Source organism: Pithys albifrons, chromosome 14 (assembly GCF_047495875.1).
Source record: "Pithys albifrons albifrons isolate INPA30051 chromosome 14, PitAlb_v1, whole genome shotgun sequence".
In the NCBI taxonomy this organism is placed as follows: domain Eukaryota; kingdom Metazoa; phylum Chordata; class Aves; order Passeriformes; family Thamnophilidae; genus Pithys; species Pithys albifrons.
This window is the reverse complement of record NC_092471.1, coordinates 17,622,692-17,647,138: the sequence shown is the minus strand read 5'-3', so window position 1 is coordinate 17,647,138 and position 24,447 is coordinate 17,622,692. Positions and strand designations below refer to the sequence as shown.

Here is a 24,447-nt window from a genome sequence, read left to right as displayed (position 1 = left end):
TTTGTTGAAAAATCCAAAAACTGAATGAAAGAACAGCTAATACTTCACAATCATGGTATCCCCAGAGCACACAATAAAACTTGGTGTTTCACCCAATCAGGTGCCATGGGAAGGCCTGGGACCACAGTCATCAATAATGGACAGGGTGCTATTAAATCATCCTGTGCAGCGAATTTGACCCAAATTGAATATGTTTTGATTAATGCAGTTGCACACACACATGGCACGGACTCCACATCGACTTTTATACCATTGTACTGCCTCTTGTGCAGAGGAAGAGAGGATGCTCAGTTTGGCATAAAGCTTCCCAGAGAAGTTAGTGTGTTGTTTAAAGAATTTAAATGAGTAAAGTTCTCCAGAAGAGATCCTTCTGCTGCAGCAGTAGCAGTGGGACAGCCAAGATCATGAAACCACAGCGTATGTGAAGTGGAAGGTTTTCATCTGCTTTAAGTTTCCCTGCCCTCTTAATACAGATTTGCAAAGTCACTGCTTTGTCAGAACCTGTGATCATTCTTCACAGGAAGAGAGGGCAACAACATTTTCCAGATGGAGCTCTGGAAATGCCTTTAATTAGTTTTTACAGAAAACCAGTTCAGAGGAATTTAAAACTTTTGGCTGCAGGGCTGCTTTTTGGAGACACTTATTAACTTGATTGCTCAGAAGCAAACTATGAGTTCAGAGAAAGAGATGTTTGGGAAATCACTAAAGTATGTTTGTAAACCTGAGTCCTTGTTTTGCTCTCGTAATCCAAACAGTGGCTTTGAGGTTTGGGGAGAAGTCAGTGTTGAAGGAGCAGAGTTTAGAGCTGAGAGGTTTTTGTGTCTTGTCGAGGTAGGCCCACAACTGCAGGTACAAAAGAGAAACCTGAAAACCAGGTGTTGGTGGTTGTTATTACTGATAAGGTGACTGCTTGCATGAAACAAAAGCAAGCTTGGTACCTGCAAATGGATAATAATCTTAAAACTGGGTTCATAGAATCACAGAATGGTTTGGGTTGGAAAGGACACTAAAAGTTCTCTAGTTCCAACCTACAGCTGTGGGCAGGGACACCTTCCACTAGACCAGGTTGCTCCAAGCCCTGCCCAACTTGGCTTTAAACACTTTCAGGGATGGGGCAGCCACAGCTTCTATGGGCAACCTATGCCAGGGCCTCCCCAACCCCACAGAGAAGCATTTCTTCCTCAAATCCAGTCTAAATCTCCCCCTGTTTAATTTAAAATGACTCCCCCTTGTCTCCACTCTCTGCCTGGGAAAAAAGTCACTCACCTTCTTTTATAAGCCCCTTTTAGGTACTAAAAGGCTTCAATAAGGTATTCCCAGCCCCTTTTCCTCTCCTGGCTTGACCACCCCAGCTCTCTCAGCCTGGGATGGTACCTCAGAGCATGGCATATGTTGTGTGTATCCTTTCTGGCATTCCCCCATGGTCTTCCCCCATGGGGGCTCCTCCACCAGTAGGGATGTGGTCCTGAGGCTGGAGTGTGCCTGAACATGGTGCAGCTTGATTTCAGGGTCCACCTCTGGAAAATAAGTTTTGTGTTCAAAGATGTGTCCAACAGCGACCTTAAATCCTGCCTGGAGATGCACTTTGCCCTTTCAGTCCTGGTGCTGTGCATGGAAATTCCTTTGAGTTTTGCAACTGGAACAGAAAAGTGGGGGTGTGTGATAAAATGTTAAGTGTTACAACACACGAAGCCTCCTCCTTGCAGAGGAGTTTCATCCAGCACTGAGGGTTCTCTGCAGCTGCTTGGCAACGTTCACCTCTGGGACTGAAAGTGCTGGGTTTGGTTAAGGGAAATCTGGTCTTGCTGTTCCTGAACCCCTCCAGCTGGAGTGGGATTGGGAGGGATGCTTGGCACACACACAGGCTCGCAGTGAGGGTGTGCTGGGCTTAACTGCCCTGCTTTTATCCTGTGTGTCACTTAGTTACACAGAATAACAAAAATTGGCTGAGAAGACATGACTTCTGTTTGGTTCTGTGCACTTATTGCATGGATTCAATGGAAGTGGGGGTGTAGTTATACCTCACACGCCTGTCTGGACACTAAGTCAGTGTTGTTTGTTGTGGATCTTCTGTGTAGCAGCTGGGGAAGAGGAAGGTTACTACAGGAAAATGTGAGTGTAAAGAAACACTGCTGGATAGTTTAAGTAACACTTGAATCTCATCTTTATGCTCTGGCAAAGACCTGGATTTCAAGTGAATGTCTCTTTAATTTATGGCTGCTCATGAGGCCAGGAGCTGGTATTTGACACTGTGTTGAATGTGATTTAGTTGTGCTCTGGCTGGTTCTGATAAGGGAAGCATCTCTGAGTATAAACTGTAAGTAAAAATGAAATTGTTCTGTGGCCGGGCTAAGGAAGGGACTCTGCACTGGCTGGACTTCACTCTTCTGCTGAAATCCTTTTTCCAACCAAAATAGGAAACACACTGGAAAAACAGAGGGTCAGAAAAAAGCTCTGAGGTTGAAAGCTGAGAGATATGGGACCTCTTTTACTCCTGCTGATACCACAGGGGGTTGACCACAGGTGCTGTAGGAACCTTGGGGGCAGCTGTGGAGTTGTTCTGCCTGGAGATGAGAAGTGGCTGTAAGAGATAAAAAGCAAAACTGCTATGGTATATGGTGAGGGAATAAACCAAAAATATAAGAGTGGCTTACCTGTAGAGCTCTTTAGGGTTGTTTTTTTCCCTCTTTCTCTCTCCTCTGTCCCTCCCCTGGAGTGGTGTCTGTCTCTCTGCAGAGTGGTAGAGTGTCTCTGAGCTGGGCTGTAGTATTTTTAGGACTGTGTTTCTTAGCCCTCCTTCCACTGTACTCAGCTCATTCTGTATCACATGGCAGTGCAGGGAGCCCTGGACAGAGACGCTGCTAAGCCCTGCAAGGGTTTCTCAGTACTGTGCATTGGGAGTGTCAGCTGAGCCAGAGTAAAGCTGTTGGGTGTGGAGCAGGGGAAGCTGTTCTGCTGCATACTGTGACTTGGAGGAAGGAGGAGGGAGTGTGGTTCTAATTTTGGGAGCTTCAAGGATCAGCAAAGGGTCAAAAACTGGGAGCTGGTTCAAAAATAAAACTTGGAATGGGAGCCAGGTGCCTGATGTCTGCCTCAGGCCATGTCCTGGTAGGTGAACACCTCATGAGAGGAGGGCTCAGCTGTGGCCCTGTTGCACAGAAACTGCATCGACTTTCTTGCCTGTGGACTTTCCAATGAGAGACAGAAACTTCAGTTGTGTTTTAAAAGGCCAGTTTTGGGTTCCTGCAAAAGTCAATTCCTACTGGTTTTCCAGATGGCAATGGGACTTCAGTTCAGCTCCAGAGCTCAGTGTCTCCTAGGTGGATGGGAAGCAGTCAGGCTGGGCAGCCCTGGGAAGCCAAGTGCAGAGACACACACTCTGCTGTGTGCTCTGGATGGCACAGGAAGGGTGGAGAGGAGCAGGTGAAAAGCCTGGCAGGAGAAGCCTCCTCTTTGTCAGTGTCCCCTTGGTGAGCACTGCCCCGTGCAGCCCAGGGTGAGGCAGAGAGCAGCCTGATTTTATGTGCTGTGCTTTATCACTGCGTTCTGTGCAGTGCCACAAGACTGGGTGTTGTGTAATGGGGTGTTATTCCTGGAAGGACTCACGTTCCAGTTCTCCAGTCTGGCAGATAACAGGAGAGAAAGAGCAGGGGAATGAGGTCACTGAAGACCTATCTCAATGAATTAGGCAGTGACAGCTGGAAACCTTACCACCCAGAGGCTATTTTTAAAAACAAATAGGCTCAGTTCCGACTGTTATTTAGCTTGTGGGGATTTTCAATAAGCAAGAATGCCAGTTACCATGAAATAATTTATATCCCACCCAAATCAGTCAGACTATTTTTTATGGTCCCTGAGCTATCTCTGTATGATTAACAAGTTGTTCTGCACTTGAATTTGAAAAACTGCTTTGTGAGGGAAAGCAAGTCTATTTGCCTTGTCTTTGGAGACCACCTGCCAAGTAAGATGCCTTATAAATTTTTTTGTCAGGAGATAATTTAAAAGAAAATAATAAAATCATGGAATGGCCTGAGTTAGAAGGGACCTTAAAGGCCATCCACTTCCACCCACTTCCGTGAGCAGGGACACCATCCACTATCACAGGTTGCTCCAAGCCCCATCCCATCTGGCCTTGAACACCACCAGGGGTGGGGCAGCCACATCTTCTCTGAGCAATCTGTGCCGCTGCCTCACCACCCTTACAGGGAAGAATTTCTTTCTAATCTCTCTTCTACACCTACTATCTTTCAGTTTGAAGCCATTCCCCCTTGGCCTGTCACTCCATGCTCTTGTGGAATAGCCCTTAAGAGAAAGGAATTTGCTAAAAATGCCACAGTATCAGTGTAGTTTTAAGAGTAGTTTTGTTTTAAGGCCAGATAACACAGTCACTAAGGGACTCCATGGTCCACTTTTGGAAGGGAGAGCCATGACCTGGCTGAAGGAATAAGAATTTTTCCACTGAATCCAGCAATATCAAGATTTGACTCAAAGTTATTACAGTATACAAAATTTATAGCTGGACTTGTGCCCTGAGAAAGGATGGAGAATGATCTGGCGTTTGAAGCTTTCACTGGTTGAAATATCAAAACTAAACTTGTTCTTTGTTCTATCACTTTGCTGTGTAAGATTCTGCTGGTAGAAATCCAGTCATGCTCACACTTAGGGGCAGATGGGTGTAAGAATGGCAAAGAGGTAGAAGGGCAGTCCTGAATACTATTCTTATTCCCATTACCAACATTTCTCATCACCAAACTACCTTTTGATTTGTTGGGGGTGGGAAGTGAGGGGAGATGTGAGTGGAGAGGGAGAAAAAAGGAGAAAGGAAGAGTGTAAAAACCATCCCTATTTTGGCCACTGTAGCTTTCAGATAGAAGAAAAAGACCATGATAAATTTGACATTTCCAAGTGTTGCTCATTACTCTTCTGTGTTCCTCCTGCTGTGCTCACTTTCACACCTGCAAAGCCTTGGTTTAGTTTTTTGCAAGTATGTGGAATCTCATCCAGTTCAAGCTGCAGGTGGCTCAGGGAGCACCAGCTGAGCTCACTACAGCTGGACAGAGCTGCCAGGACTGCCTGGATGATGTGCCAAGCTCCAGAACAGGCATAGAGGTTAATTCTTATGGTCTGACATAGGACAACCTGCATTTGTCTTTATTGCTGTAGATAACTCAAGGAAGGGCAGATATATCTCTAACCCGAAGCCAGAAGGAGGAGAAGAGGAATCAACACACAGGAGCTTCCAGGGTAAGTTCAGACGCTCTCACCACTCCCTCTCTTGAAGCAGAGATAATATCCCTCATGTCATCCAAATTTCAAACTATCCTGAATGATTTCTGTAGTTGATTTCTCATTTGTAAAACATTTTAAAGCAATTTATTTGAGCTCTGTGGCTGTGACCATAAACTTGCCAGGTTAGACAGTCAGGATTCTGGGAATTAAGTCTTGAGAGCATATTTTTAGGGAGTTTTATTGCTGTGCTTTTTAAAATATTTTAAATCTCATCAATTATTTGCAAATATTTGCTGCTTCTGGGAATTCAGTTCCCTGAAATGTAACATAAAGTTCAAAGACAATAGTACCAGCCAAAGTATTGTCACTTAAATTAAGATGGAGAACCAGGGAAATCTGGTTTTGTTTTTATTAGGCCTAAGAATTGGAGTAGATAATTAGACCTTTAGTGGCCAGAAGAAGAATGTAGGGCAGAAAGATGGTCCAGCTCTCCACACATGGTGCAGACTGAGAGCCAAACCCCACTCTGTTACCTTACAAATCAATTAGACAAAGCAAAATGCTGGGTTTGTGCCTTGTCTGGGCTCTTTTCTGATAAGGATTTTGTTCAGACGAAAATATGATCCTTATATGTATGATCTTTTGAGGTTTAATAGTTTTCTAGTCCAATACTATAATTTAATTTATAATCTTGGTTGTTTTGTTTTAAATAAATCAGTAACCTCATTCAGAACAAGTTATATGCACTAATGAGTGTAATCATATATGGACTTTAAGGAGCCTTCATGATTTGCACAAGCCAATGTTCATCTTATCTAGACAGGTAGCCATGTCTTCATCCATGCAACTCTTCAGAGATCAGAAGTACCACGAGCTGAAAAGGCAGTGCATCCAGCAGGGACAGCTCTTTGAAGATCCTGAGTTTCCAGCCTCAGATGGGTCCCTTTTCTATCAGTCGGCACCACCAGGGAAAGTTGAATGGAAGCGCCCAAAGGTAATTGATGAACGTTTTTTCCCTCTTGCTGTCTCCTCCAGTAGAGACACCTCCACCAAGAGGTGCCTGAGCAAACCTTTCTTTTGTCAGATCTTGGCACTCTCTCAGTTGTGTTTCTGTTTGGTTCTGGGGAAACGTTAGCAGAGAGTTTTACCCAGAGGGAATGGAGAGTTTTCCTTTATTGATCGATATAATCTCTGGGCTCTGCATGGCTATGCTGAAGTTACTGTGGGTTTTGCCTTTGACTTGTGTAAAACCTCCATCACACACCAGAGATTTTGTATTCTAAATGGACAGCTATTGCCTGTAAGCAACCAATAATGCTTGTGTCTATTTGCCACTTTTACTGGCATCTTAACAGGAAAACAAACACGTCATTTGTGACTAATATATTAGGTATTTCAAATTGTTAATTGTACTTGGGGTCTGTTAATTGGTTTGCTCTGAGGTTTTGTGTTTCACATATCTTTATAAAGTGGTTGAGAGCCATAACCAAAGAATGTAGAGGAACACAAACCCATCATTCCCAATGTGGCTTTCCATTAAGGACAGTCATCTGTTCTCATGCTCTGACAAGTGTAATGAAGATGACAGTGGAAGCCTTTAGCCAGATACACATGGTGGTTTTGACTTTAAGTGTGATGAATTTCTCCTTTACTTCACCCATGTCCACTTCTGGGATAAAGGTTAGTCTTTTGGAAGCACAAAACTGGGTGTCTTTTCTTAGAAAACATGATGCCAATGTGATCTACTTCATGTGCATCTGGCACTGTTCCCTGTCCTCTGAGGCAAGGGATAACAGATGAGGCTGACCAAGGCTGTACTGTGTTTTCCAGGATGGCATGAGACTGCTTCTCTTTTTTTCTTCTTTTTTTTCCTGACGGTGTTCATTTCTTATAGCAGCTTCTATACTGAAATTTCAGTGAGCAGACCAAGGGTTGCTTTCCTGCTCCTCATTTCAATTTTCCACGTAAGACAAGAGACTGAAGAAAGAGAATGAACTGGGGGGGGGGGGGGGGGGGGGGGGGGGAAGGAAGGCATTCCAAAGTCTACAGGTTTATTTTCATTTCTGAACACTTTCCTGTTTATTGAAGTCTTCCATCCCCTCCTAGGAGGGGAAATACCATATAACCAGTCACAGTGAGGTCAGGGAAGGCCTTTGTGCTTCCTAAGAGATCTGAAGCAAGAGCTAGACTCTAGACAAGGGTGTCATTTTAGGTCATTTTGTGTGTATGAGTTCATTCAAGTTGGTGACCAGTGGTGCCTTTGTTCTCATGCTGAGCCTGTTAGAACATCTTGGGCGAGAGAGGCTTGTCTCTCTGCAGAAAAGCGGAGGTGAGGGTCAACTTCCCAATGTTTGTTCATGGGTTATCTCCTCTTTACTTCATGCAACTAATTGTCCTGTTGGAGTGATGGACTTTTCAGTGGGTTTCCTTTTTTGGCCTTTCAATATGAGCATAGGGTGAAGGCCAGAACTGTCATCATCGGAGAGCTTCTGAGCAGACCACTTAGTCATCTTTCCTCAGCCAAAACCCACAGCTCTGTCTCTCCCAGGTATTTGCACAGCATCTCAAATGCAAAGGAACTAATCAGTGACACCCTGTTTCCTGCTGCCATCTTCATAGGCAGTGGATAGCCTGTGCAGATGCTGGCACTTGCATCCTACTAGGAGCAAGCAGCTTTTTCCCTTGGAAACCTTGTGTAACTGCCTGAGAAGCTGGGGAATGTTGCTGCAGATGCTTGTGCTGGAGTCCACACAAGTACATTTGGAATCTGTGAATCTAAAGCTTTTCTGAGCAGAGGTGAAAACTGGTGTTTTAGTTTCAGCTCACAAATATGCTCATACTTTGTTCAGTTACCTTAAATGGCTGGTGGTGACCAGAGAGAGCAAATGCTCAGGAAAAGGATCTGTAGAACCAAAAGGATTTTATTCCATTCTAATGGAAGAAAAATCATTGAGGGAGAGAAAATTAGGAGGAGGGGTAAAGAGTTTCTTCCACTTTATTTTTGTCCTTGGACTTGCACATGTGATGTTAAATATGTTCTGTTTGCTCATTCTAGTCAGAATTAGCAATAGACCATTAACAATCTGACATTAATTACTTGGTTTGTACCTTTAAGGTCTCTTTGAGAAAGAAGACAAAGGCAAGACAGCGTTACTTCTGTGGCACCCCAGTATTAAGAAACTGGTGAGCACAAAAGGCCTTCTGTAATTACTGCGCAGCCTCCCTGGGATGGCTTGGCTTTCCAAGGAGAAATGGTACAGGAAGATCACCCACCAAATAAGAGCAGTGTGCATGTGCAGTTCTGGGTGGTGTTTCCTTTGGGTGCAGCATGGCAGGGTTTGCAGCTGGCACGTGAGGCTCGTGGGGTCTGACTGTGCACAGGAGCCAGGGTGTGTATTTTATACTACAGCAGAAGAAAGAATATTTGAATGTGCCAGAAAATTTGCTTTAAAATGCACCTGGACCTTGGTTTGCTTGGTTTCTCTATCACCTGCTTTTGTGACACTCTCCACATGAGTGGTGGGTTATGAAAACCCACACCAGTGATGGGTTATGAAAAGTATAAAAATGACAAATTGTTTTTCACTTCTGGGAAAGGAAATTGGAAATGTTTGACTTGATTTCATAGAATAAGTCATCTCTGTCAGCGTGACATTTTCTGACAGAACCTGACACTGGTGTCAGGCTGCTGGCCGTGATTTCCCTGGCAATCCATGTCTCATCCCTGCCCCAGGGGAGGGGAGGGCCCGTCCTGGCCATGCTTTGGCTGCTCAGCCCAAGGCAGGTTATGGGCAGTTAGGACAGGACTCGCCTTGCCCAAGAGGCTCATGATCAGTGTCTGATATGGGGGTGTCACCACCAGCTCCTGATACAGGTGATGGAGAGGAGCTGATGTATTCAGGGTGTGATTCACCTGACACACCTGAGATGTTGGCTGAGATGAGCCATACCCCACCAGAGCCTGGTCTCTGCTGAGCAGAAGTTCAGAGGGACAATTCAGGTGTTGATGCCAACAACAAAGAACCTTAGAATCTTTTAGGCTGGAAAATACTTTTAGGTTGAAAAAGGCTTTTAAGATCATTGAGTCTAACCATTACCGTAACACTACTGAGTCCATTACTAAACTATGTCCCTAAGAACCACATCTACATGTGTTTTAAATAATTCCAGGGATTTCAAACTACTTCCCAGTGCGGTCTGTTCCAGTGCTTTACAACCTTTTTGGTGAAGAAATTTTTCCTAATATCTAATCTAGACCTCTCCTGGCACTTGAATCCTTTGCTGTTTTTCAGGATGTTGGGCTCTGCTAATGTGTTAGTTCCCCTCTCCACCTGTAAAGTAATAACTGAGGTGACCAATTTAAAGTTGCAGCATCTTTCAGAGCCCTTCAGCATGCAGGAAGCCTTCAGCTGTTACAGGTTTTTATGAGGTACAGCTTATTCAGTCCTTTGCCCAGAAACCACACCAAAAAGTGCTCCCACTGCTTCTGTGCCATTCCAGGTGACCAAATCCCCACTCTCCTATTGCAGCACCTGCACTTGACTCCCTACCATCACAAAGGAATTGAGATATGTCCTTCCCTCCTCTGCTTGCTCCACACCAGTGCAGAGGGACAGTGTTTCTGCCTTTGTGGGGGACGTCATGAAGGGGCTGATCAGAAGTGTCCAGAAAGGCTCAGGGTGTGAACGAGGATTTGTAAATGGCTGATCTTGCAGACTTTTAGAACCTCATGCAGAGCTGAGAGACTCTCCTTTTTAGAACCAGCCCCACATCATTTAGATAAAAGCAACAATATAAGACACAAATCCCCTGAAATTTTCTGTGGGGAAAACCTACTTGTTTGTGAGAAAAAGAGCAAGAAAAGCTCCCCCCATGTTGGCAATTTTCCCGCTCATTGATATTAATGTCGAAACTCATCCTGCTCTTTTCCTGTGATTCCCCTGGAGTTTCTCCCTCTCTGCCAGGCTGAAGTGGGGCTGGGGGCAGCTGTGTCCTTCCAAGAGGCAGGAAAAGCCTCTTGCCCCCCCTCCCCTTATCTCAGTTGGCCCTGGGATGTCCTTGGCCACCCCTTTCTGAGGCGAACACTGCCTCTTTGTGGTGGTCCTGCTCAGCATGGGGTGAAAATTCCTGGGAGTGACAGTCACTCTGCTCAATGGATATTTTGTCTGTCTTGTTTTTAACTAAACCTCGAGTGTCTCTTTTTTTTTTTCACTGACCCTGCAAAAAGTATGAAATCCCAGGGACATCTTTGTCAGCATTAAACAAACAGCAGTGATCCTCCAACCAGGGCAGGCAGGCATGTGAGGGAAGAGCGGATAAGCTTTCTTCAGAGATAAACACAGTTCTTTAGTTATTCATAAAGGAAAATAACAGTCAGATCCTGCGGAGTGAGTCTTATCATGTGCTTTCCTGGTTTCCTTGCTTGACCCTCTGTTTTATAAGCCCTGGTTTTGCCTTCATCTGCATCTTCTCTTTATGAAAGGGCTGTGATTGTACCCTCATGTTTTGGAAAGACAGAGCTAGTTTGTGTTAAGTAAGACAGCACAGAAAGACACCGTGTGACAGGACTGCTGAGCTGCTTCCCAAGAAACCCCTCTTGTGTCCCAGGACACAGAAGGGACACTTCTGTCTTTCATTAAATCCCCATTAACGCACTGGTGGCAAAGGTCAGACACCTGGCTGAAGGTGGAGAACCCACTGCTTGTCCCATGTTCCTGGAAACACTGTGTGCCATTGGCCCCACTCTCTACTCTTCTCACCAATTTTCCAGTGCTTTCAGGTGTGCTTATCACCATGCAAATGAAAAGTCCAGGAAACAAGGCACTGTGTTCTGTGATGAACATGTAGGAATAAATAGAGCAAGTGTCTCCCCAGTTCCCAAACTGGGAAGTGTGGAATGAGCAGGTTGGTGATTTATCCAGGGCAGTGTGAGGGACTGAGGTGCCAGAGAACTCAGGAGCTCTGACTTCTGCCACATCCTTTTATGTTCCTCAAACACTGATGGGAATACAAAGGCAGTTTCAGGTTGCAGGTTGTATGATCCAGGCACCAGTGTCCTGCTGCTTGCTTATTCATTGTGCTTCTCTGGGATGTGTTTGTAGGAGAAAAGGGCTGTGAAAGACTCAGCCTTGCTCTAAGATGAAATAAATCCTAACTGGCTCCTTTTCCTTGTGTGTCTGTCACATCCTAGATCTTAACACCATAAATGTTGTCCTCCACAGACAGGCAAAGCAAGTGTTACCCCCAGGGCGTGACTTTCAGACACACACTCCACAATTGCTGGGACTACTTGAGGGGTTTAGGACTTCCTAGATTACACTGGTGATCATTTTAACAGGCACTTTTGCATGCCGTAATTAACTGTGATTACACACCAGTGCAGCAGCAGAGAGGATGTTTGCCATTGTTACAAATAATTTTATGTGTCATTAAAAGCATATTTAGTTTGTCATCTTCAGCTACAGCTCATTATGCATGGAAAAGTTTTAAGTCAGCTGTTTCTTTGCTAAAGGTATGTATGTGTATATGGCTGCAGGGCACCTTAATTTTTATAGCAAAGCTTAAGCCTTGCAGACTCAAAAGATGGTATAAAAGGTCACAGGCAAAGTAGGCTCTGACCTAAGTTTAAACCCTTCATCTTAAAGAAATAGGAAAGCTATTTAGAGCTGAACTCTGGGAAGCAGTCTGCCCAGGAAGATAATCCAAGAAATTAATGGGAAGGTTTCTGTACACATTAATTATGTTTTCCAGCTTAAAAGTGTTGAGGAAGAGACCATGTAGTCCTCCAGAGGTGATGCAAACCTCTGTTCATGTGTTGTAGGTAGAAGAGGGGAGAACAACAGGTAGGTGGGAAACCACCAGAAGAAAATAATTCTTAAATGATGGCAAAGGAACTTTTCTTTCCTTATTAATTCTGTGCATGATGAACTGTGTGCCCTGAACCTCCTGCAAATGGAGTCTGGCACTGCTGCGTGTTTGAGCTGAGCTGTTCCAGCATCCTTGTTGCTCAATCCTGCTGAGCTGAGCTGCAGCCATCTGTCCCTCTCGTGCTGGTGTCGATCTGCAGAGGAGGAGGAGCTGCTTTGCCAAGGGCTGGCTGCCATAACCCTACAATGGAAGTAAGGACAGCCTGCTCATGGGGAAGAAGGCGTTAAACCCCCCCAGCTGCAGCAGCTTGGATGTTGGCACAGCTCACATGCATGTGGCAGCACAAAAACATGCTCTTCACACCCGTTGCCTTAGCAACTGCACATTCAGATGGCAGGACTGGCGATGGGATCCTGCAGAAGATGATGCAGTTGCAATTAAGTCAAATTGTTTTCATGTTGTTGGAATTAATTTTGAGCTTGGAAGGAAGGGGAGGGGTAGTGGGTGCACATTAGTGATCTTACAATGAGCTGCAATCCATCCGAGATCCTGGTGTAGGCAGGTCTCCCTCATGCTGTGTGTTTCTTTAAGGGTAAAATTAGTGCTGGCACTTGGCTTCTGAATCATTTTTTGGGTTTTTTTTAGATGAAAAATCTGCTTCAAGAGCTTTATTTGTTTAGAGAGGGTAGATTTAGTAGAGCAATCTCAGCAATTACTGTTCTTGCATCCTGGTGATCCCCAGACTGGAACTGTAGGGTTTACAATGACCCTGGGGAATTGGGCTACTGGGGGAAGCTGGCCTTAAGTAGATGGCAAGGTCTTTCCAATCCAGGTCAAAATAAGTCTTGACCTTCCTGTATGGATGTAATTCTGGATCAACAGGATAGGGAGTCTGCTTTCTTGTTGCCATATTTGATGGAACCAATTGATTTGGACCATTTGCACCATCAGTTAGAAATGCAATGTCATGTTCAAGAGTGGTTGCCACTTGGTTTGCACTGGAGGGATAAGACAGAGGTGGTCAACTATGATTTGGTACATGAGATACCTGGGATTTCATTGAAATTCAAAACATTATAAAGCATTTACCAGCACCCTGGTGTGTATTGGTGTAAATGTCTTGAGACCAATGTTTCCCAGGATTTGGTAGTCCAGCAACACTTAACCAAAGGCAAGAACACTTAACCAACTATTGCTTGAAATGGTTCAGACAATGGGTTTTATTCACTACAAGGTCCTGAGCTTGTCTCTAGTCACAATACAGAACTGATTTTTAAGCCCACTGAGTGTTGATGGCAAGTCTGGGCAGTAAAGACCTTTGTTTAAGGGACTTCAGTGATGTGAATGACCAGGCAAGTGTATGGCTGCTAAAAGCTTAACAGAAATAACATCAGAAAGTGCTGTTTTGGATGTTGTTTCTGCTCCTGGAAAAAGCATAAATATAAGTCATCTGCCAGTATTTTGAAGGGGATACCAAAATCTAAATGTAATCTAAATAACAGTGCTAATAACTCATACATGTAGTATGTACCAATCTACAGAGATGAAAAAAGTAACTGGAATCCACTGGAACTGTAGTTCTCATTCTGCCAACCAGGAATGTAAGTTCTCATAGAGAGGATCATGGTAGATTAACATTGTCATTATTACTGCTACTCTAAAATGATCCTGTAATTATTTTAAAATTAATAATAGTCCTGGCTGTTCCAAATAATTGATATTTTTTGAGGAGCAAACACATTTTGAAAAAAATGGAAGGGAGGAGTCTTTGGATTTCAACCTTTGGAGGGGGAGGGGGAGTAGGCAAAATACTGAATTAAAGCAACATTTTGTTTTTAATTTTAATATTGAAACTTTCCTTCAACTACACTAATAAAAATGAAATGTTTCTTGAATTTCTTTTCTTGGAGGCAAGGAAACATTTTCCAACTGTAAAGGGCCTTCTCTTGTTGGTCTTGTAAGGTACTTGGAACAGCATGTTCTGATGGTTTCTGGCCAAGCAATTCACTGAAAACATTGTGGGCTTTCTTTTGTTTCTTTCCTTCTCCCATTATTATTTTCTTCTAAGGTTTTGAGATTGTTGTCTTATGGATTTTTTGGAGGGTTTTTGTTTGTTTTTTTTTCACTGAATGTGTTCTGAAAAGAAAATGCCCTCTCCCTTTGCAAGAGAACACACTTTTACATGTTACTCTCCCTCTCTGCTGCTGCTCTTCCATCTTCCTCCTTGTGTTATTTGCAGAAATAACAGAACCGAAGTGTCCAGGCAAATCATCCAAACTGCTGCTACTTGTGGTGTTGTGACTGATGATTCTCAGGAGAGTCATGCTGGGCTTTTCTTGCCCTTTTCTTTAGGACCTATGTTTAGGACTCTATCAACATAATTGCCTTGCACAATAAATAAGTCTGACGTGGTGGTGGTACCAGAGCATGTGAGGGTTTTTATCTCTTCTTATCTTGATTTACTTTGAGAGAAAGGGGTTCTTCCCTGAGGAGGAAGGAGGTAAAAATCTGAATGACTACATTCTTTGGGGGCAGAAGAGTGTTCAGGCTGGGTGTTCATGGCTGTCATCAAGATGCTGTTGATGCTGTCTCTGGGGTGTGCTGCCTCAGAAACTTGGCAGAGGGAGCTGGTAGCCAAGGGGAAATAAAGAGCAGAAGGACAGGCCAGAACCAGTGTGACACCCTTTAGCAGCACCCTGGTGGCTGAAGGTAGTGAGATAAAAGCAGCTGTTTCATACAGTCCATTGCCCTTTCTTGGATGAGAGATAGTAAAGGTGGAGTTTTTTGGGTAGTGTGTTTGTTTTTTTTACAAGAGGGAGATGGTTCTTTTTTTCACAACTGGCTAGAAAAGGAAGATACAAACAGAAATATTTTTGGTACATTAGCCATGTACAACATGGTTGATAGCTCACAACATCTGAAAGAAGCCTCTTGAGGAAAAAGGGAAACTCCAAAGGAGCCCCTAATGTTAAGGCTAACATTATTGTTCATCTTTTCTTGTTAGCTAACCTTTTATGAAGCCAAAACCTGTAGCACAAAAGAGCCTTTATTGCCAGAGTAGAAAAGACATCCCTTGCTGAATATAATAAAAATATAAAATAATCACTTGAGGTCACATTATGTTGATGACAGTGAAAGAGGATGGGACACCATTGTGGGTCAAAGTGCCCAGATTGTGGCCACTGTGCTAGTTCAAGTTCAACATGATACTGATCCTTTCACAGTGGCTGTGACATGTTCTGCTGCAAGCCCTGCCTCAGCTCCCAGCAGGTGTTTCAATATTGTCAGGTAAACTGGAAAATGTGTGTTGACTTTGTCTGCAGGTTTGGCCTGTTATTATTCCAAAGTAACCTTTGTCACCAAAACCTCAAAGTAATAATTAACAAGCTTGTCTCTGGAAATTTGCAGTGCATTGGACCCTGCAAGAATCCTGTTAACAGCAAATATTTTGAATTTGATGGCATTTTGTTAAAGAGGATTTTAAGGGGGAAGCAATATAAACTTCACATACAACTATAAATTTCACTGGTATCAACCCCCAGCAACCTGAAATCTTGATTGATTTGCAATATTATTTCTGTCTGTGACAAGACCAGCTCAATTTCTAATACAAATATGAAGCCTATATGATGGGCTGTGGGTGCATGAACCCAGAGCAGGCAGGCAGGGATGTTTTTAAATGGATATATGTGCAGGAATGTACATCCATGACACCAGAAAGGGACTCGTGAAGCAGAATAGTGCAGTGGGAAGAAGGATGAAGCAGTACTTTGGACTTACATTGTCACCCCAGTGCAAACTGGTGCCATTTTGAAGGCAGAAAGAGTCTGTGCTGTAGAATTTGAGGTGTGTTAGCTTTATAAGGGGGATTTAATGTGGTTTTTTTCTGCACTAAAAGTAGTGATGGGAAAATAGTAACATTCCATATGGACAATGCAGCCAGCTGCTTTTGTGGAAGATGGGTCTAAGAACCATGGAAAAGTTACTGGACAGCGCAGTCACCAAAGGGCTGTTGTAGATGTGTTGTTATGCACTTTCTTTCCTAATTGTTTTGTTCCTGTGGCCAGGAAGTGAGCAGAGCTGTGTGTGCTGCCCTGAGGACTCGTCTCACATAGCCAAACAAACAAGGAGGGATCTCTTAACTCCTTTAATCCACCCCTGCCATTATTGCTGGCAGTGGCTGGGATTCAGGTCTCGGGGGGTTACCCACAGCTGTGTGACCCTTGTCTGTGTCCCATTTTCCTACAGCAGAGTCTGCAGTCCAAATCAAGGGTGAGGTGAGTGCAGTCTGCTGTGGCTCAGACATGCCCTAAATAAGAAGCCCGGAGAACTTTATGGTAATTCTTTCAGATGGGCTCCATTTCTGTATTTGAGAAGATCCATCAGAAATAGGATCCGGAATTCTGCTTTCTTCTAGGATTTTATGTCTCCACTCACCTTTCTGCAGCAGACTGGTGACTCCTGTCTCTGGCAATGAGCTCAACTTTGAAGAGACCTTGATTGTGCTTCTGGGTGTTCAGCAATTTGAAAAATGAACGTGTGGGAGAACAGAGTGCTCCAGAACTTGGGATGGGAGGGCCTCACTTTTTATGAGATGGATGTTTAATTTAGGAAGTTCTATTGAGAATGAAACAGATACTGTTTTGTTCTTCTAAGGATGTTGTTTTAACAAGCATCCTTTTTTAAAAAATAGGAATTTATGAACTTAGTTTAATTCACTCATTCCCCTTAGTCATACAAGCTGGTGTACCTCAATGTCATGGGGTTTGGGTGCTGGACCCTTTCAAAGTCTTGGGATTTTCACTGTGCTCTGTTTATCACCTTGGTTTTACCCCAGTGTGCTGAGGATGGGAGGCATGATGTAAACATTGCTTGGCATGTGTCCCTCTTGGTTTCTGGCTGGATAAAACAATCCTCCCAAAATATTTTGTCCTTAATGTTTTCAGCTGGGGAAGTTGTGACATAATTCTCCTGAAATTGCCAAAATGTTCTCAGAATGGAGCTGTTGCTCACCCTTATTTTCTTAATGCCACAATATTATTTTTATTTTGCCTGGAAAATGGATGGAGCTTGCTCAGAAGAAGAGATGAGCAACGAGATATAAAGCCTTCAGCCATCAGCAAATATCCATGTCTAACCTCCCCAATGCAATCTGGTGACTGTGAGGACCCCACACGACATCAATTTGATGGCTCAATCCCATTTCTGATGTTGTTTCGGAAAATACTTTGTGCTTAGTTGTGCCCTTCTGCATTGGCTGTGTCATGACAGGAAGAAAAAACCCCAGTGGCACCTTGCCAGCATCCCTGCCCTCCCTCCTCCAGAGGCTTGGTGAGGAGCTGGATGTTCAGTGGATATCCCACACACAGCTGCATCCTTCCTCCCTCTGGTCTCACAGGTGTCAGCACTTTGGGAGGCAAGAGTTCCCCTTTTTTATGGTGACATCCTCAGGTACACTCACCCTTCCATGAGTGTTGTACTTATTTCAATATGATGAAGTGACGGTGTTTTGAAAGTGGCAATTTTCTCAACAGTATTATTCACCCAAGTCTTCCAGGAATATAATTAAAAGCAAACATTTGTAAATGTCATTCATGCTTGCCAAGCAGACAGCTCTCCGGATGCCAGGATTTTGTTATCTTCTCTCTTGGCAATTTTTCCTGTTTATATTTCCCTCTCTCAGATTTGATGGAGGCTTTCTTATGTTGCTGCAGTTTGTTTCCCCCAAAGAAAAAATATTAAACGACCTCAATGTCATTTGCAGAACATAAACAGTACAATTCCAAGGCTCTGAATGTTTCTTTAAAGTTTGAAATATCAGGGTTTATTTAATTGGTTCCATCATCAGTAGATGAAAACTGGTTTCTGAGAGAATCAGCTCCTGTTTGTCCTGAGGCAATGTGGTGATGGTAAGAATGACATGGTAAAATGTATTTTGGGGCCATAAAACAAAAAGCCTGAGGATCACATCCCCAGCCAGCATAAGTCTTCTTACAGTAATTGTTAGTTCACTCATTTAGTCTTGCAAAATAATGAAATGTCTGACTTCTCTGAAGGAAAAATTACAGCCCAAACATGCCAGTTGCAAAGGAAATTAAGGTATTGTTCTGTCAACACTCTTCACCAAGGCTGGAAAGGATCCACATCCAAAAAAGGCATTCTATGTGAAGAGCTTTACGCTTTTCTCATTTTATTTTCATATTTAAAAAGGGTATTTGGGATGAGTAAAGCCCTGGAATTTGAGGTTTTGTAAGCCATTCTGTCTTAGATTTGCAGAGTAATTTGTTTGAATTTCGTGCTGCTTCCCTGAGATTTAAATGTATGCTTCCTTCAAGAATAATTCTAGGTAAAGATTAAATAAATATATATGTTTTGTTGGCTAAAAAGAAGCTTTTGAAAATCCTTCATGGCCAAAGGAACCTTTTAGAACTGCTGTCTTGCCTGCATTGTTTCTAACTTAATCATAAAGGCTAAAACATTCTGAATTTGCATATTTTCCAGTTTTCAGGAAATAAAATGTTCTTCCTCAGGAAAATACACTTTTTGTTAAGAGAAAATGTTATCTTCCAATTTTCATGCACTTAACTTTGGCCGATGTTGCAAGTGTCAAAGGGCACCTTGATCTCCTCATGTGCCTCAGGAAATGGAGTCTCTGCTCTTGGAGTATCCAGAACCCAGCTGGGCATTCCCTGGGCAGCCTTCCCACACAGGGGAGTTGGGCGAGGTGGTTTCCTTCCAACCTCAACCATTCTGTGATCGGGGAAAGGAGAGCTGGGCCATGGGGTTTCAGTGCAGTCTCCTGGGATGTAGTCACTGTAGGGTCTGGGACTCTCCCTTTTTGGGGTGGATAACCCGTGGTGTAATGGTGAGCACTCCGGACTCTGGATCACAAGGTTGTGCGTTCGAGTCTCAGTGGAGGCTGTACCGGGCAGTTCAAGCCTCCCTGCCATCCGATCCCATCAGATCTCGGACCGGATCATCTCGGATGCTCAGCAGGGTCAGCCCCGGTCAGTACCGAGTGCTGTGACAGTCCCGAGAACTTCCCTGCCTCTGTCCAAGCTCGCTTGGCCATGGCAGAAAAATATTTTACTTATTTTAGTCCTCTAACAGCAATCTATCTAGACAAAATAACCTCCATGAAGGGAAAAACATGTGTTTGATTGTTTGGCAGATATGACAACTGTGACTTTGTTTAAGAATCCTACTGTGGAATTCACTGTTGTGGGTTTTTCAGTTTCATCACCAGAAACTGAAGAAACTTATCTCATGTGCTGATAACTTCATTGCTAAACAAACATCTTTCCAAGATAAGGTTTTAAAATATGTTTTAGAAATAGAAGCTGCTGTTTGTTTTCAAGATGTGTAAATAAAATCCTTTCTGGTAGTCTCTGTGAATTTATGATACTATGGCCCACTGATTTGGCTGAGGCATAAAGTGCTTTTTGTACTCAGCAGTAAAGCAGATGATGCTGTGTCACTTTTGATGCAACAATTTCATAGCTTAGAATTTGAACTATTAGGCAAGCAGTAGATTTCCTAAAGTGGGAAGGTGGTTGGTTGTTGAGACTGGATGCACTAGATGCTGGTGTCACTGTCCTGGCTGCAGCTCACACCCAGCCTGGACAGCGAATGGCTGGAATGAGCTGTAGCAGAAGGCTCAGGGAATAGTCCCATGGGAAGGCTTTTTCTAGAGCTTGTGTGAGTGATCTGATAAAGTTCTGATAGCATGAAAGCTCTGTGATACTCTGCATATCCCTGTGTTACTAAAAGATAAAACACCCTGTTTAACACATTCTAGGTCTGATCTTTTCCAGAAAAGGTGTCCAGACCAGAATTCAGGAGTCTGATATGTGTCATGTTGGGACAGAGACACTCCACAGACTGACTTAGGCTCATCAAAGTTGTGCTGTCCTGGCTAGAGCAAAGTTTCTATTAAAAAAATTCAAAATCCAAAATTTGATACAGTTCAAGTCACCTATTTGTTGAAGAAGTTTGTGTCTTATGCTCAGGGTTTTATATGATTTTACAGTTCCTCTTTTTTGTTGTTGTGAAGCAAATACCTAGTCCAGGATGGTGTGGCATTCTAAAGGTATGTCTGGAAGATGTCACTGGCTACTCCTTGCATGGTTATCCCAGGCATTAAATTGGTTTTACTTGAAGGAAGTAAGTGGGAGAACACCTCAAGGTGCTGTCTGAAAAGATGAGGAGACTGGGAGAAGAGGATAAGGGATTTTTATCCTTAAGAATCATAGAATCATAGAATCAATTGGGTTGGAAAAGACCTCCGAGATCACTGAGTCCAACCCTTGGGCCAACTCCAGTTCCTTTACCAGATCATGGCACTCAGTGCCACGTCCAATCTGTGTTTAAAAATCTCCAGGGATGGTGAATCCACCCTCTCTCTGGGCAGCCCATTCCAATGTCTGATTACTCTCTCTGGAAAGAATTTTTTTCTGATATCAAACTTAAATTTCCCCTGGCAGAGCTTAAGCCCCTTCAGCCCCCTTGTCCTATTGCTGAGTGCCTGGGAGAAGAGACCAACCCCCACCTAGCTAAGAAAGTGTCTGAGATAAATGCCATGATTGTAGATACTGGAATTTAGGCTGAACCCAAACTCTGCTGGAAAAGGGATGTGGAAAGGAATAAACTGTTGCTAAAGGTGTTTATGCTCTTTAATATGGTGGTTTAGACTTAAGCTTTTTAACTTTTTTTAAGCATCAGCTGCCAGTGCCCTGAGACACAGCATAAGATCAGACTGGGCAAGCCTGGGAAGGTCCTGGCCACTGAGCCAAAATGCTTGTTATCAGGCAAAAGAAATAACTGCCTCCCCAGGCAGGAGCTGGACAATCAGGAGTACAGACCTGGGAACTGGTTATTCCGCACTGCTCCAGTGTTGAATATTTCACTGCGGTGGGAAATTGCTTGTGAGTTATTCCAACCTTCCTTTTCTTATTGTTTTTATTTCCCATCTTAGGAAACTAGTCCAAGAATTTGATAGAAAAACATGTTTTGAGGAAGCAAATAATAAGCCCTTAGCTAAACGGTGGGTGGTCTTTCAGTCTGATGAACTGTGAGTGGACTCACAGCCCATGTCTGACCTCAGCCATGTTGGTGTGTTTGCCTGCAAGTAATATCAGGGATTCTCTCTAAACCAATTGCTTTTGATCCTCTGTTACTTCCATTTAGTGCAGAGACATTTCCCCTGCTTTGGTATGTTGCTCTTTGCAGAAATAGGGTTAGGCTGTCTTATACCACCTGTCGCTCAAAAGAACAGTACACTCAATTTTACTCTAAAATGCCTCTGACTTCTTTCTTTTCCACTGGAGAAAAACAGGCCAGTTGTTCTGAGGTTTCTGGACTGCTGACACACCTGTTTGGAGTTAATTAACCCTCTCAAATAAAGGATTAGTGCATACTCAGAAGTTCATGTGCAGCGAGTCTGACATGTCTGAGGCTCTTGTCCCTCTGCTGTCTCTCCCCATTCTGTCATTGTAATATTTAATAATGCCTTTGAGCTCATTTATGATTGATTTTATTAGATATAAAGGAACATATTTGTAGTGTCCTTATTCCTACTGTTGGGCAGCATTTTACAAGAAAACTTTGGGTTAGTGACCCAAAACTTAGGTCTTTTCTGATGGAAAATAATTACATCTTCCAAGAAATTTAAATTTATATTTTTGTAACCAATGAACAGGATACTTTGATTAAATTTTTCTCCCCAAATTATGTCACAATTATTGTAGCTTTGGAATAGCAGAGAATGAAATTTCACAGAGGTTGGAACTGCTCCAAACTACTACCTTGGTTTATATGATCAGTAGAGAGACAAGACTCTCTCCAGTGTTACAGCACTATGGGAGTGGCAAGGTAAGGTCTGTACCTCGCCCTTTGAAAGAACTTGAATACTGGTTCTGGGGAGTTTAGACACTTTGCTGAAAGAACATGACTGTTGCCTGAGGTGAATCCTGTCCTAAAAATGGCATCTCTGGTTGCTGCTCATGAGTGGAAGTCACACAAATTGTGGTACTGAGTTTAGAGAAGGGAATAGGTAAGAGGGCAAGGAGGCAGGAGACAAAGGCTGTTATCTTGTAAGTTCAGTGAGAAAAAAACACAAGGTAGCTCTCCTCTGAAAGTGTTATGGATGTGCTACAGTCCTGTAGAACATCTATCTAAAGCATGACAACCTAAGTGTGGCAAGAGATTATTTGATGCACTTGTATGAGGGTTCTGGGAGAACAGAAAATCCTTCATTGTAGTCTTGAGTGATTCCTTGGACTCAGTGGCAGAGAACTCAGGGCAGGGCTTCAGTAAACACTTTGTTATGAGGTTCAGGAAGAGGTCAGCCCTACGGCACATCATCTGTACCTTTTCCAGCCTCCGTCAGCATTCTGGATGGGAATGAGCTGTAGCACTCCAGGGGTCAGGTGAAACCTAAAGGCAGCCAAGATACACACCATGTTGCCCAATATTTGGGAGCTTTTCTTCCAAAACATTGATTCAGATCCTCCCCACATACATAGACATAGGCAGGGCAAGGCTGAAACCCAGGGGCTTTACTGAGTATTAGTCACCACTTGCCCCAAACTGAAAATATGAAAAAAAGAACACTATAAAAATTACTGTGATGCATTTGGTTTTGTAATGGGATTTACTGGAGAGGGAGGAGGGGGAAGAAGCATTTCTCAGTCCTCAGAGTTTTCTCTTATACAAGACTAGGGCACATTGGCATGCTGTTGCCCATGCTTATGTACAGCTCCATTTCTTTTCAAGCACTTTTTGGCATTATCTTGCTCTCAGGACTTGGTATTACTGGGCAATAGGCATGAAGTTTACAGAGGACTTACATTTCTTAAGCTCAGGGTGTACAGACAGAAGGAAACCTGAGGGCTAAACCTGCCTTTTGTGGATTTGCACAGTGCAACAGCACTGATAATAGTCCCTTCCTGGTCTCAATAAGGTCTTACCTGACCCTGTGTTTCTTCAGATGGAGGTTTCTCTGTGAACAGTCCCCTCAGGTGTTACAGCTGCACTATGGGTCATGATTCTAACAACACTTCCTCTATTTTCACTCTATAGGCAGACTTTTTTCAGGCATAACAAAGTTACAAAAGACTTTTTGCATGCATTGGAATATTGAACATGGCTGGGTTGAATTATTTGGCTTCTTAGGGCTAACTGCAAATGCCTTGGCACACAGCCTGGTCTGGAGAGGGTTTCTGTAACCATGACAGCACAGCTGGGGTTTATTATAGGATAGAGAATCTCCTCTACCTCTTAAGCAACACAACCACGAAGTAAGTGTTGTCTTTGCTACCTTCCTTTAAATGAGGTCAGTTCACAGTCAGCTGCAGCCAAAGCTGAATTTTTGCATCCATGTTCAGGAAGAATTGCCTTTCCCTCTGTTTCCCTACACTCACCTCACTCACTACAGAAGCTGACTCAGGGAGATATGGGGATTGGGGAAGAGAAAAAAATGGAAACAATCCTCAGCTCTGGCAGAATTCAAACTGCTCTAAACAATATTATGGGAATGGTGTTCTGGGCTTAAGTAGATCAGTCTAATAGAATCATGGACAGTGCCTGTATCCATAGGTCTTGTGTGCAAGCAAAGGTGGATTATTTCTTATTTTAGGGCTGGGTTCTTTGAAGGGTGCTGGAGAAATTAAGCTCTAAATGCTACTGAATCCTTTGGAAACCATAGTTGCAAGCAGTATTTGCTCTTTTTTCTTCTTCCTTTCCCTGAACCTCTGTTTTCCTGTCTGAGCCAGCTGACAGACCTTAATCTTTAAAAATCGTCTTTCCCTTTTCTCAGACCTCAGAGATCTCTCATAGAAAATAGTTAAGTTGCCATCTTCACATTTGCACTGCAGTTCAAACATTTTTGTATCTCAGTGAAATTTCTGACTGTGATTTATCAGACCTAAGCAGATGACTCTCAGTCTGATGCTATGGGTTGTAGTGTAAGACTGTATTGTCTCAGATACTCTGATTTGTACCACCTTGATTTCTTTCCAACCTACAGTGGGACAGATCTTATAGTATCCATAGAGAGCAGTAGATGTGATGTAGTTTGCTTTTCCTAAGACTTTGGCAGTGTCTAATACATTTCTCCAAAGTATGAACATTTGGATTAATTCAAACTTCTGTAATGGTGAAATAAGTGACTTGGAGCACTCTCAAACTGGCCTTGTGTCAATGAAGTCCTACAGGAATCTCCTTCAGTCTGGTACTCATTAGTATTTTCATTATTTCTTGGATGAGGGGCTAGGAAGGCGTGTATGGGAATGCTGTAGGACACAGACTGGGATAGGATTGCAAGCCAGTTCACAGGGTTGAGAATTCAAACTT

General features: G+C 43.3%; 1 protein-coding gene across 4 annotated transcripts in view; it reads left to right on the top strand.

Moving 5' to 3' along the window:
- Nucleotides 1–24,447, top strand: part of LOC139678673 (calpain-5-like) — a 53,585-nt gene that overhangs the window by 2,446 nt on the left and 26,692 nt on the right. The window contains exons 1-3 of one of the 4 annotated variants that reach the window (XM_071569676.1): nucleotides 1,764–2,112; nucleotides 5,164–5,244; nucleotides 6,053–6,223. In XM_071569676.1, the coding sequence (XP_071425777.1) occupies nucleotides 1,957–2,112; nucleotides 5,164–5,244; nucleotides 6,053–6,223 (408 nt within the window). In that variant the 5' untranslated portion in view covers nucleotides 1,764–1,956. Of the gene's footprint in view, nucleotides 1–1,763; nucleotides 2,113–2,289; nucleotides 2,318–5,163; nucleotides 5,245–6,048; nucleotides 6,224–24,447 lie in introns of those variants that run through there. The other 3 variants (XM_071569678.1, XM_071569677.1, XM_071569679.1) reach the window with 3 other exon arrangements.